The sequence below is a fragment of the Haliaeetus albicilla genome, chromosome 6 (genome assembly GCF_947461875.1).
Source record: "Haliaeetus albicilla chromosome 6, bHalAlb1.1, whole genome shotgun sequence".
Lineage (NCBI taxonomy): Eukaryota > Metazoa > Chordata > Aves > Accipitriformes > Accipitridae > Haliaeetus > Haliaeetus albicilla.
This window is the reverse complement of record NC_091488.1, coordinates 3,277,807-3,291,996: the sequence shown is the minus strand read 5'-3', so window position 1 is coordinate 3,291,996 and position 14,190 is coordinate 3,277,807. Positions and strand designations below refer to the sequence as shown.

Sequence of the window (14,190 nt, the reverse complement as noted above, 5' to 3'; positions counted from 1 at the left end):
CTTAAGGGGAGTGGAAGGAAAATCAAAGGAGTTCTATAAAACACACCTGTAAATAAAGGTCAGGATTTAAATCTGGCTGTTTCATTAGCTGCTTAACTTGGCGCCTTCTCTCCACCAGTTTCCTGATTTCTTTAGGCAAAATTCCCATTTCCAGAGATGGGTCCGGAAGCTCTGGAATTTCTTCCTCTTCTTCAACCTGTCAAACGATCACCACTGCTTATCATTTTTTTTGCTTAAATATTACTGTTTAATGTGTTAAGTGAAAAGCTTGGGGGAAAAAAAACAAAATCACACAGCTTGTATCTACTCCTGCAGAGCGCCCAAAGCACAGTTCAGAACAAGCAGCATGAGAGGCTTTTTGTGGTATTTAACTATATTACTTAGTCCCCGCTGGGGGACAGGGACTAAGCCTTTCTCTGTCTGGGAGAAACCCAAGAGACACATGGACCAGTAGCACGAAGATTTTTATTTATTTTTTTTTTTAAATGTGTGTGTGTTTTTTTTATATATATATATATATGTGTGTGTGTATATAAATCCAGATAAACAAAACACACACACACTCTCACTCTTAGGTATATATAGATAGATATAAAAATAGAAAGAAAAGCACACACACAAGCAATTCTCCCCATGCTGAAAAATTCCATCCTTTTTTTATTATCACATTTGGTGTTCAGAACTATAAAATGGAGCACATGCTCTGTGGAACTGAGACTTTGAAAAAGATAAGTGAGCAAAGAGAAATAGACAGTAACAACAGAATGAAAACTCCACCCCAAGCAACTCTTGGTTATAGCAAAACAACAACGAAACAGAAAGCACACATTCTTATTAGCATAACCGAAGAAATGGTTGCCTAGCAAAAATGGAAAGACATTTCAAGCACAATGAAAGAGACAGAAATACAGAAAGAAAGGGCAGTAGAGATACTATGAGGTTGGCAAGTTTAGTAAAGCAGTCTGGGAAGAACCATAACAAGAAATTACACCAAAACCTGATTAAATATCATACCATGCTAGAAATCAAAATGAGCTACTTCGGTTTAAAGCACATTAAAGAAAGCAGGGTAAATCCACAGAGAGTTTGGAGGAACTTACTGACAGAGCTCCACATAGTTTTTTCCCTGTTTCTGCTATGGCACTGATATTTTAGTTGTTATAGGACTAACTATGTCCCATAACTACTTATGCACAACACACTAATTTCAACCTGTGAGCTGATACCAGTTGAAAATAAATCCTCAGGCTTAACCTTTAGACCTGACCAGCTCACTACTTCAGTTTACAGCACAGCTCCAACAACTGTGCCGGCACAGCTGAGGAAATGAGAATAAGCAGCTGTGGATAAGCCATGGCCAACACAGCTGCTGAGAAAACAGTACATGGAACCACACCTTCAGGAAGTTTTTCAGTTGTGTTTAATACAGTTTAATGCTGCATTAAAGAGCATGAAATTTCCGTGAAGCTGGTCCCGCAACTGACATAATCACAGTATCACTCCCTGACACGCACCCCCAAGGCACACACGTGGTTTTCCTGATGTCTAATAAGGATTGAGCTCATACTGCATTCTTTCCTCCAGGCAGAAGCATGAGACTTGTGTCTCTGTCATTCAGGTATGTTTGCATTAATTCTGTGGCAACCTAACTTTACAAAGCCTCTACCAAGTTAGGATGAAATTGGTCAAGGGGCTCAGAAATTGCTAGGAGGACCTGGGGCTGAAAAGGGCCAACAGAGCCTCATTGAAAATCTTGTTTCATGAGGATACCAAGATTTTATTTAGATGGGAGAGAACTTACCAAGATTCTAGAAGCGTATTACTGAAAGGAAGATGATAGACATAAAATATTCAAAAAGTCCCAAATCAAAACTTTCTGTAATGCATCTCTAAAGAAGAATCACTTTTTTTAAGGGGGGGGGGGGGAACCCCAATAAACAGTGAAAAAGAACAATTTCTTAAAAAGCTGATTTACAGAAAACACACTGAAGTTAAGACACTGTAACTTAAGTCACAAATTAAAGCACACAAACCTCTGCCCTTTTCTGTGCTTCTGATGACAGTCGCTGCACTGTGGTAAAGCAGATGTTAAACTCCTGGATAATCGATGGGTACAAGCTGTTGAAGTCGAGAAGCAAAATAAACTTGTCATAAAAACCTAAAACAGAGTTTAAAACAAAAGTCATAATTACTCAGTCTTCCTAAGGACTTAATCCAACTCCGCAAATAATATTTAAGTGACAGTAATACATTGTACCACACTTGCCTTAAAGTAGCTGTTGACATACACCACTACCCATTATAGAAAGCTGTCAGAAGTGGAACGATCCAACCCCATTAACTCATCAGAGTTGAACAGATAGCTTCTGTGTTACTATAGGACACTTGTACAGTTTTCCCCACATAGAGGAGAAACTGAAAGAAAACTTACGTGTCCATTAGAAAATTATACACAGATATACAGTCCTAATTCCTCACAAGACCATAATCTTCTCACAAAAAGTTAAGAAAAAACCATCCCAATAACAAGTAATTCCACAATCAATGTTGGGAATTTTCTTCTATGCAACAACCTCTCCCCCAAGCCACCACACCAAACTCCCACAAGACACACAGATGGTGCTCATGCAATCTATCTGAATTAATATAACCTACCTGTCTCTAACTTCATAGAAGAAAGAAAATTGCAACATCTTACCGACTTTGGGATCCAAGACTAAGCCCCCAGCATATGCTGCTTTCTTTTTCCCTATCTTTGATTTATTCTGATCTTCAAAATCTTCATCTTCATCCACCTACATTTGGCATTTAAAAAAGTCATTATCTAGTCTCCAAGATTTCTGTACTGTTGGAGGAGTTATTTTTGGCAAATCAAATATGAAATTGGGAGCCAGTGCACAGAGTTCCTTTTAAAATACATGCAAAACATGGCGTTTTTATCATGATCCTTATTAAAGCTCTCTACATGTCAAAACAGCATTCAAACCAACTCCTATAGGAACAAACTGCTAACGAGATTACAAAGACCTTAAGGAATTGTCTCATTCAACACAGCACTGGTAAGCATTTTCTGGATGGCTGTAAAAGTCAAGACTAGGAAAAAAAAAAAAAATCAACTCATGACCCAGAAATATTACTGCCCAACTAAAAACATTATTACTGACCTAAAGAGTATTTTGCTATTTGTTTTGTTGTAGTAAGAATTTTTCTCCCAGTTGTCCAATGCTATTCTGAATCACTTAAAATTCCAGCCCTGCTTTGATGCAACAATACAATCAACAGAACTTCCTGTTTTGGAATTTGCTGTTGAACTTATTTAAAAGTAAAACCAAAGCAAAATATAGTGAAATACAAATACATTCTCAAATTTTAATTTGTTTACTAACAAACATATGGATGTTTCTAAAAATACATTTACACTGGTATTATCCAAAGGAATATATTTTTTTAAAACCCTTGGATATTTTACCCATATTCTCAAATCACCCACCTTACAAATTATACTTGAAATACTGTTCATTAGCAAAATAATTGTATGGCAAATGTGCATCTATTAAGCAACACAGACTATCTATCTTCTTTACTATTTCCCTACGCAGCCAAGTACTTAGCTGATTTAAATTTTAAGCTAAAAGAGCATCTGAGTTTCCATAGATCTGTGATACAATGGAAAAGGTGTTACACTGTCCCTTTAAACCATACATTTCTCCATTATCAACCCAACAAAAAAAATATTTTGAACTAAGCATAAGCTGTAACGTTAAGTTCTATCTAAAACTGGCTATGTTCGGGTTTTCTGTGCTCTCACAGAACGGTAATACACAAAAGAGATTTTTTTTTTTTTTTTAATAAAAATTCTTGGAAAAACTGGACCCACCAGCTTCTGCAGAGGCTTTTTAAAAACTTGTTTGTCCGGCACTATGTAGTCTTTTTCATGAAACGCATGAAGCAGCAAGAACTCATTACGTTCAGATCGTCCGCCCATCATTGTCCTTGACTATAGAGGCAAAAAAAGAATTCAAAGCAGAGCATAGAAAACACTGAAACACAAAAAGAGACTAAGTAACATCCTTCAACTATTTGTAAGTTCACCTAGCATTACTATTATTCTGTATCATCACCACGCACAAAACTCAAATGTGATATTTTTATGGAAGTTTTAGATTATTACTTGACCAGATCGTCAAACTCTCACACTTGTCACAGCAAAAAATTTACAGCATCATATATTCTCAATTAGTGTTTACAAATTAAAACTAGCAATTCAAACACAGAAAACACGGAACTGTTTTTGTGGGACAATGCGAGGCAGGGGAAAGTAGTAAAAATGTACCATAACATTCCCAGAGATGTTTGTTATTTGAAGGGCCAGTGGCAGAACATTCAGCTCACACATGATCTGGAGAATGAATCTGGCATCTGTCCAGGTGTTTTCCAGCATGAACATTAAGCGAGGAGAATCACTGGGAAAAGAAGAGGGATGGCCTAGTAAAGTAAAATCAGCCTCCTTTTGTACTCTCTAGTAGTTTAGACCTACATGCTCTATGGAACATGTGGTATCTGTAGCACACCAGTGCTAAATTACATAGCAAGCTCTTTTAATTGAAAAAAACCCTCCAAACCTCAAGCTTGCATATCCTATTAGTGTATCTAAACCAATGCTCTGACAAATCAATCTGCTTCACACATAATAAGCCACCACCCACGAGTAGCTTGAAACATTATAAAATACTGTTAAGATAATATTTTACTTTTCAAATACCAGTATGCTAAGTCAGCATCTCCATGACAAATCAAATAAGCAATCATGAAATTGTGTAGTGGGAAACTAGCTCCTCTACCTTCCAGTGAAGGATTAAAAACATGAATCAGCAACATACCTGTACATATTTCGAATTTCCTCTGGTAGAATTGTTATCCTCTCTGTCTTCAAAACCTGACGGACCAGTTCAGGCAAATGGTAACTTTTGCAGCGAATTAATTCTTTAGCAGAAATTTCTACATCACAGATCATTCGACCACAGGCAGCATTCCTTTCAGCAAACCCTCCTCGACCCTTAACCATATCAAACAAGGAGAGAAAAACCCAAACAAAATGAAACATACAAACATTAACAAAGAACATCTATCCAAAATATAAGCGTCTAGGACTCAGTCAAGTCATTTGGTCACCAAATAGCCTAATAGTCTAAATAGTCTACTAAATACCACTAATACTCAAGCTTTATAACTATGCCCTAAAGGAATCCATGGTATCTTTCAGTGTATGTAGATATTAAGAAGTAGATACTTAACTCTCATTAACAGCAGATCTTAATTCTTAAACTGTCATGTATTTTTTTTTCTTCAATAAACAGAATAGTCCCATCAAGAACATGCGTGTGGATTTTGCTTTTCCTCCAAGGATATTTTTGTACTAACAGCAGGACAAAGAAGTCACAGAACAAACCACACACAAATACTCATCTTGGCCTCTAGGAAGGACAGGAACAAGCAAGAACACAGCCACATTCAGCACTTCAACACTCCAAGCCTCACACATTGTCCTCTGAACAAATACGTACTAAGAACTACAGAATTATTAACTTAGCAGCTCTCTATGGGATGATTCACCAATCAATCCAAATTACATTTTCTCATTTTACAGTTATAGCAGACAAAGACTGTTACAGTAAAGACTATTGCAATTAATCTGTCATTACCATCATCTAGTTGAGATATGTAAACTAAATTAGCCTAACTTGAAAATTAGTTTAGCTTATTACTGTAATAGAAGTCATATAAACACTCATAATTTCTGATCTGGGACACATGAAATTCAGCATGACCAACAGTCAAAATACATCAGTGTCACATTTACAATTCCTCAGCAAAATTAATTCATTTTTAATCACATGCAACATAAAGGGGATTAAAAGACTTGAGCAATCTTATTACCCCAAGCTTTGGCATATTGGACCTCCTCAGTCGACCTATCTTGGACCAGTGAGGGACTTTGCACACATTAATTCTTTGAAGCAGCACTTCCAGATCAAATCCATAAATATTATGACCCTTGCAGCAGAAAAAATAACAAAAAAAGGTTACAACAAATGCAAATTGAAAGACTTACTTTCACAGGCTCAGTATTCCTTTGCCCTTTGTGGTTTTTTCCAGCTAATTGATGGCATTATCTCTCTCGTAGAAAGCACTTTCTAAGAGAACGTTCATCAACAGTACTCATTAGTCTTAACACTAACAATGCTGTTCAGCAGAATACCAAAGTCAGCTCTATAACTGGCTCATAGCACACACAATTCAGTTTTATGCTTTGATACCAAAGATTAGGATTTAAAGCTTTCTAGAAAAAAACCCAACATTCTTTATACAGCATATAAACTTAGCTATGAGTAACTCCTTTTCTCTCCATCCATGAAAGTCTCAGTATTGATATCAAAATAATGGATTTTTTTTTCCTTTGATACTACAACAGGCATAGCTGTTAAATCTGGACAGGAAGACCTTGGAACCAGTATTTACATAACAAAGTACTCCAGCAACACTTGCAAAGTTTAAACAATGCTAAGGACATTGATGACACTGGTCTGTAACCTCAGCTGAAAGCAAAATGCTACCCTGATGAACATGAGTCTATGCGGACCACCCAGTCACCAGGAACTGCAGGTTCACTGTATCAGATACATCTGTATAGTGCACTACTGTGCTATAGAAGAAGGTTCTTAACAGCAGCATTACAGCCATAGTAGAGGGGCCTTACCTATATTGATATAGCTTGTTTTTCAACAGCTCTAATTAAATCACGGGCAAATTAGAACTGCACTAACATGGCTCTGCTGGTTTTAGGATGAGAGCTCGCACACCCCTACTACTGGCATCTTCAATTTAAAACCGCTGGCTGGAGTGTCTCCCCTGATTCCTTCCTATAACCACCAGGAAGCTCAGCTCGTAGGGCGAATACCGAATACCAGCCACAGTGAGCTGAAAACATCAGGAATCTGACCGCTCATTTCATCCTATTCCCACCACTTAATTATTTGTATTTACCTACAGAAGAATAACAAGTTGTATATATCCAACATCAGATTTATAACCAACTCAAATTGTCTTCAACATTTCATTAAATGAAAGTCAGGACTGTATATTAATTAAACATAACAAAAAGAGAAAATTAGTAATTATAATAAATCCTCAGCTGCCAATACAGTAGAACACATAAGAATGCTTATTACAAAACTTTGCTCAGATCCCATGGATTTGTATAGGTTATGATTTTGATTTACAGCATAAACACAATGTAAACGGTGACACAAATTGTATGAGCATCTGAACTGAAACAGACTCTTAAGTATACCAGGAGTTCCCATTTTTCTAGAAAATCACAAGGGGTTTTTTGTTGTGTTTTGTCTTTGTGAGCAAAGAAAAAAAATACTTGTTTCAGGTACCGTGGAAATACTGCCTATTTCGGATATTATGGGAAATAATAGGATGTATAAAATGCTGTCAGGGAAAATTTTGTATCATCTTTGTATCAAAGTATACCTGCTGTCTTATAAGCAAATTCAATTCATAAGGCAGTCTAAGATAAACATTAAAAAACCTCTTAGGGACAAAAGAAAAAGAACAAAGCTGACCAACTGACAATATGCTTTAATTTAACTCTCAAAGTCTCAGAACTACTCACCACAACAACATCTGGGTCAATTTTGTGAATCTTCGCAAGAAAAAATCCCAGCAGTGTTCTCTCTGTTGCAGCAATTTCTATTTTAGCATTCTAAAAGGAGCAAGAGAGCACCTGATTTCAATGACCCAATAAGTTTAAAATGGCAACATCTCCTCTCCCCTACTAGTTACAAGACAATAATAAAGCACCACAGAGTTCTCCCTTTCCTTCTATAATTCAAGGCTTTTTGTTCTCACTCCCATAGACATAGAAAGCTTTTCTCAGAGGCTTTTTTCCATTTTGCTTTTGTATGCAGGTGTCTAGTGATATTTTAAGAGCCTCCTAATAATCAAGCACACCAGGAAAATGCTCCATGTGCATCCTTCACTCACAAGCTTAAGATCACACAGAAACAGAGAAAAACAAAAATAGGTTACTTTATTATTCTGTCAGGTCTCCCAGTGCCCTTTAGAAAGGATGCCTTCTAAATTTTGACAGACTTTACTCTCCAAGGAAAGAAGAAACAAATTCTCCCAGTATACTATGAGTACATAGTTAGGTATAATGAAAACAAATCACAATTTTAGCCTCTTTGCAAAACCTTTCTAACTCTCGTCTAACACTGTCTATTTTATGAGCACAACAAGCAGCAGTACTGAATCACACAGAGCACACACCTCTGTTTTTACAAGCAACACAGAATAAATACCTGGATTTAGGTTTGCAGAGTAAAAAACTAATGAAATAATCATGTGATTCCTTTGAATATTTCTTTTACACAACTTACCCAAAGCAACATGAAGTTCATATTTTAAAGTATTGCAATCAGAAAGCTAACAAAATGAAATTACCTTCTTTTTAATAGCTTCTTTGAAGTCATATGGAAAAATGCAATCGTTTGGTTTGGAAACAACTGCAAAAGAAATTATATTTGTTCTTACATACAAGTTCTTAATTGTACCCTCTCTGTAAGCATCCATCCACAACAAAGGGAGCTAAGGAAAACTAACCTCTAATTCTAAAAAGCTAGCCTTATATGAATACTTGTCTTTAAGATAATTGAGTAATTAGTAAAGTATTAAACAATTTTAATCAGTCATATTTGAGGCTATCATTGGAGATTAAAACTATGGCCTACAGCTTCCAAAGAACTTCCTCTCACAGCATTCAACACTCTTCTTCACTTCTGACTGGGGTCTGAATCTCAAGGTTTAGCTGATCTTACTATAATGACACTGCTGCAAGAGATTTTTTTCTTTCCTAAGAAAACTTGTTGATAAATAAATGTGACATGTTTATTTTTCAAATTCTGTTCAGAAGAACTGAACTGAAAAATAACTATGTGACAGTAAATAAATGGTCTAAATTAACGGGTGAAGAAAGTAATGCAAGAGAACACATGATGAAGTAAAACTAATAAAAATGACAGGAAACTGTACAGAGCAGAGTTACTTCACATCATAATATTTTTTTCAATAAAGTCTTCAATAAAAAGTCAGTAACCACTGAAGTTAAAAACACAAAGAAAAGCCTGCCTGGGAGTTGAAACTTTGTCACTTACTTATTCTAAGCCATTATTGGTGGAGTGACAGAATGAAGTTAAAAAAAAAAAAACAAAAAAAACCCACACACCAAAAAAAATCCCAAAACCCCACACCAAAACAAACAAAACCACAACCAAAAATATAACAACAATAGAAAAACTCCAAAGGAATTCTTTTTCTACTCATAAACTGTTCCAAGTACATACCACAGAAGTGTGTCTGAAAAGGAGGCTGAGGTGGAGCCTTATCCAGAGGAAATTTCTGATGAATCAGAGCTGCAACAGCCACAATCTATACCAAGGAGATACAGAACACACAACTTCATAAACATGACTACTATCGATACCCATTTCTTCCCTCCCTTTTTTTTTTTAATAAAGTTTCCTCATCTCTTTTCTCTTGCTTCTACAAAAGATCTTTTTAAAATTAATTCCAACTATAAATAGTTAAAAAGAAGAAAAGTTATCAATTGATCTCAAGTAAAATAAAGCAGAACTTACTCCTAAATGATTATCTTAGAAATCTGAGAGGAAAAATAATTCATTTTGGAAAACTCTGCTTTTATCAAATTTTGTTCTGAATCTGAACAGACCCCACAATTTAAACGATTCCCTATGAAGTGCAGGGGAGATATAAGCAGGGCAAGACATGCAGAGAAGCCCTGCCTCCAGAAGAGCTGCCCTTGAGCAAGCAGTCAAGACTGCCAAGAAGCCAAGAGGTTTTAGTGTTCAGAAGCTATTAGCTTTACTGATGCTTCTGCTTGCTATGCTGGCATGATGTCTGGGCTCCCCAGACACTGGTCAGGAAAACCAAACAGAAGACAAAGCAGACAGGCTTTAGAAACATCTTGGCAAGCAGAGTCCTGTTGGTACCTTGCGTATGTCTCACTACCTTGGCTAGAAACCAGGAATCTTCCATACTCCTTCCCCCAAAATTAATTTCACCAAAAGGATTAATTCTGCTTGAATTAATCTGCCAGCCTAATTTTTCTTCCATTCACTTAACCAGAAACAACTACCCCACCCTATTAGTGAATACTAAATCTCTTCCTAAGCTAGGGAGACTTATGTTAAAAAACAGATAAAACATGCCTAACTACACGTTGTGGTCTGCAATCCACAACTGAGAGTGACCACCTACATCTCTCCTCCTTTCTGAGGAAAGGAAAGATCTCACAGCAGAATAGTAGGTGCTACAAGATTTAGACCAAATTCTCATTCTATTTCAAAATGAGTTTTATCAGCAGAAAAACCCAGTCATTTTACCTAGAACCTATGATTAGCTCTACCAAAAAAATAACAATAATCCATTAACAGCTGTTCTGGGACAGTCTAATTTATAACTATTATGCACAACAGACAAAATAAAAGGCTTGAAAAAATACATACGATCCACTGCCACCGTAAATATTCTCACCAAACAGGCCCCTTGAACCCACAGTTCTCATGCTGGTGAGACCCCAATAAAAATTTCTTTGAAAAGCCCGCAGCACAGAAAGTCTATTTAACACTAAATACATTTAGATATGTTTTATCAGATGAAGTTCTTCCAAGCCTTAGAAAATTTTTAGTATATTCCGAAGAACAAAACCAAACCAAACTCAAATGAGAGCAGATTACTTACCTCATTCTGGTGAGTCTTTGGGTTCTGAGTGGTCTTCATGCTGAGGGACATGACCACAAGAGGAGGAGGAGGAGAAAGATCTTTAACCACATTCACAAAGCCAGGCTTCATGGCCACAGCCTCCACCTTACACCAGCTGACTGACTGATTTGAAAGCTCTGAGGAAACAACAAAAATCACCTTCATTCTTCTGGGAACCACAGGTAAGGTTTCTCTAATGGCACTGCAGTACACAGCACGTCCTCTTAATGTTTTACCTTTGTGGGATAGTCCAAGATCCAGACTAATCCTGCCCAATTTTTGGTAACTCCCTGAGCCCTGACTTCCCAGTGAGAAGCCTAGTCACACCAGGGGCTCCTTAACACCAAAGAAGAGAGGGAAGATTTGTACTGAGGTCAGGAAGATGTGTAATGCAAAAAAATACTTCAGGCAGCTTTATACAGAGTCATAGGAGAGAAAGGTATAAGCTAAGTGAGCATAACTCCACCTAAATTAATATACCACCTCTTAGCATCTAACCTTGTAGTCAGTCCAAAGGCTTCATAAAAATTAAATTAATACAAGTGAAATGAAAGAATACTCACAGCTTTCTCAAATGCTACAGAAAAGACAGCCAGGGTGCTAATCAAAGGAATTTTGATTGAATGAGAACAAGAATGTATGACTGACTGAAACGCACCAGATAACTAATTCATTTAGATATAGTCCTTCAGAAACACAATTAGGGAAAGAAGGTGATGGGGGATGTCATAAGACATACTACTCTGGTAGTATAAGCTATCCTAAAATGTAAAAGAGACCACAGAAAGCTATTTAGACATAAAGTGTACAAGAGCTAAAAATTAGATAGATAGATAGATAGAGAAAAAAAACACATGTTCACCACCCATTATCATTTGAGAATTTTTTTGTCTGTAATTCTTTACTTGCTTTAAAAAAATAAGTGATCATTCACTGTAGGGTTCGGCGTTTGGAAGATCTCGCGATGTCACGGAAAGTTAGAGGGTTAGTCGCAGCCTTATGATGTATCTGTAATCCCGCCTACCCTTGTTAGTATAAAAGGAATTAACTGCGCAATAAAAGGGGGAAGTTGGCGCTCACACTGTGTGCGTTATCTGTCTCTTTCCCTGGTCCGGGCCGACCAGTGGTCTAATCACGGCACCTTGATATGTGGCGAACGCTACAATTCACAAAAGATGCTGATGAGGTTACTCACTACACACAGTAAGAAGCAGAGGTTAGATTTCTGATGGATTAACCTTTTGAAGACAGCTATTGGTAGACCTAGTTATCTTACTCCCTGCAAAATTATTTGACTCCTCTCTGGAAGCCCACATATTTTACCTTCTCTCATTATCCTTGCTCTAAATGCAAACAGGTAACTGACTAAAATACCTTCATTTATAAAACACTGATGATCTCTCCAAAGGAAGACAGGCAATCAATCACTTAACACCTGTTTTTTCTTTGATTTCCAGTATCTTAACATCCAGAGCTTTGACTAGAACTCTATAGAGCAGTGGTCTCCAACGTGGGGTGCATGCACCCCAGGGGGTGCATAAGACAATCCATCGGGGTATGGGAAGAAAATATTTTTTTGTACCATTAATAAATAAAATAAATACTTTAATAAGTGTTTATTTCACATACCTTGCCCTTTTTTAGTTTCTATTTTTGAGTTTATTTTATAATGTACATAATATATTAGTACATGTATATAATTTATAAATAAATACCTATATATAGGGGGGACATGCTCAATTTTTTACTGATGGGAGGGCACGATCTAACAAGTTTGGAGACCACTGCTCTAGAAAAGCTCTGCTGCTATCTAGCACTGATACTCAAACTGCAAAGACAGCTTCATTACAAATAGCAATGACAGTTTTTGAAGCAGTTGTAGAAGTCTGATCAAATGGTTTGAGACTTGCTTATTCTAAACCTGCCAGGTGTACTTCTTATCCCTAAGACCCTCTATGGGAAGTGTGGAAGGGAAGCTACACAAGAAAGCAAGAACCTTGATTATAGAGACATACCCACAAACAAACATACGCACACACAAAACCCCAAAAAACCCAACCCAACAACCCAGTTTTGGGGCACAAGATCCAGTGCAACAATGACAGAAATTTGCATAAATATAACTAGCCAGCTTAATAGACAGTTTTCAACAGAGTGGGCATGCCACAGTCTTGAAATGAGCAATTCTGATAAAGATACAGATTCCCTCTGGAACCTGAAGGCCGTAACAGAGATGTGAGTGGGGGAAAAAAGAGCTCCCTTAGATTACCATTTAAGTCTGGTGTGGAATCAGTATCTGAGCTCAGGCAAGGTAATTCTAAGGGGAGATAGCACATGTCAGCATTAAGTAAAATTGAATACTGCCTGAACTGTTGGTTATCATTGCCATAACATCTGTCACACTGGGTATGAGGAACAAAACAGTTCTGGACTCTTTTTAGGTGAAAAAGAAAATGCCAAAGAAATAAGAAGTCAGTTCTTGGGCAAAGAGTGCAGATGCAAAATCCTTCTTAGGCCTTTAAAATCAGTGCCAGAAAGTACACTGATACTTGCCAATGTCTGGTGGAAAACCTATCACAGCTAATCCATCTTTTGGCAGTCAGGGATTTGTCTTGTCTATTCCAGCATAAAATCCTTACTGGTATCAGCTTTGTCAGTGTGTGAGGTGCTGAAGAGGAGAACCCTCCTGGTGTCAGCATTCATACTGTCAATTCTACATTTGAAGTACCCCAAGGAGACTGCACTAATAGATGTAGCTTTTGTCCAGTATGATCAACTTCCCTACATTCTTCAGAATATGTAGCACACCTTGAGTAAAGGGCTCTAACCAAGCCAAAATAAGGCAGCATAACCACCTGTAAGTGGTGCATGCCACTCATGAGGCAGAAAGGATTTCAAACTAGAAAAGCTCCGCACCACGTTCTAAGTGCCAGGAAAAAAACCTAACACACAAACATAAAAGCCATCTAGCAGCAGTTTGTTCTTAAAAAGATACATTTGCAGAAAAAACATGAATCTTAAGTTATCAAAAGAAGAAAGAGGAATAAATTTCTAGGAAATTAACTTTTTAGCTCAGTATTCGAGGCTTTAGGGTATGCACCAAAGAGTAGCTGCTAGGCACTGTAGAGCTCCCTCTCACTGCCGTTCAAAGCTATAATCTCATCTATACAGTGTGCAACTTTATACAGATAGAGCTCTCACTCAAAAAAGGAACAATAAGTTACAATTTGTACTAGGTAATGAAAATTACACAGATAAATTGCAAGGTTAATTTACAAAATGATAATTCATCAGTACAATTCAAATTTCCCCTCCTCCCCCCGATCTATAATGACGTGTGCT

At 37.1% G+C, this 14,190-nt stretch overlaps 1 protein-coding gene and 1 non-coding gene across 2 annotated transcripts in view; both read right to left on the bottom strand.

The window, feature by feature from the left end:
- The window catches only part of POLA1 (DNA polymerase alpha 1, catalytic subunit), a 201,324-nt gene that overhangs the window by 164,531 nt on the left and 22,603 nt on the right, over positions 1–14,190 (bottom strand). Inside the window, exons 15-25 of the mRNA XM_069784870.1 lie at positions 10,828–10,985; positions 9,411–9,495; positions 8,512–8,573; positions 7,682–7,771; positions 5,938–6,054; positions 4,881–5,056; positions 4,334–4,463; positions 3,878–3,997; positions 2,699–2,795; positions 2,034–2,158; positions 47–196 (exon numbers count right to left, since the gene is read on the bottom strand). Coding sequence (XP_069640971.1) covers positions 47–196; positions 2,034–2,158; positions 2,699–2,795; positions 3,878–3,997; positions 4,334–4,463; positions 4,881–5,056; positions 5,938–6,054; positions 7,682–7,771; positions 8,512–8,573; positions 9,411–9,495; positions 10,828–10,985 — 1,310 coding nt within the window. The remainder of the gene's footprint in view (positions 1–46; positions 197–2,033; positions 2,159–2,698; positions 2,796–3,877; positions 3,998–4,333; positions 4,464–4,880; positions 5,057–5,937; positions 6,055–7,681; positions 7,772–8,511; positions 8,574–9,410; positions 9,496–10,827; positions 10,986–14,190) is intronic.
- On the bottom strand, positions 2,308–2,438 carry LOC138685763 (small Cajal body-specific RNA 24). The gene has a single exon (XR_011325208.1). It is a non-coding gene; the product is annotated as a small Cajal body-specific RNA 24 (non-coding RNA).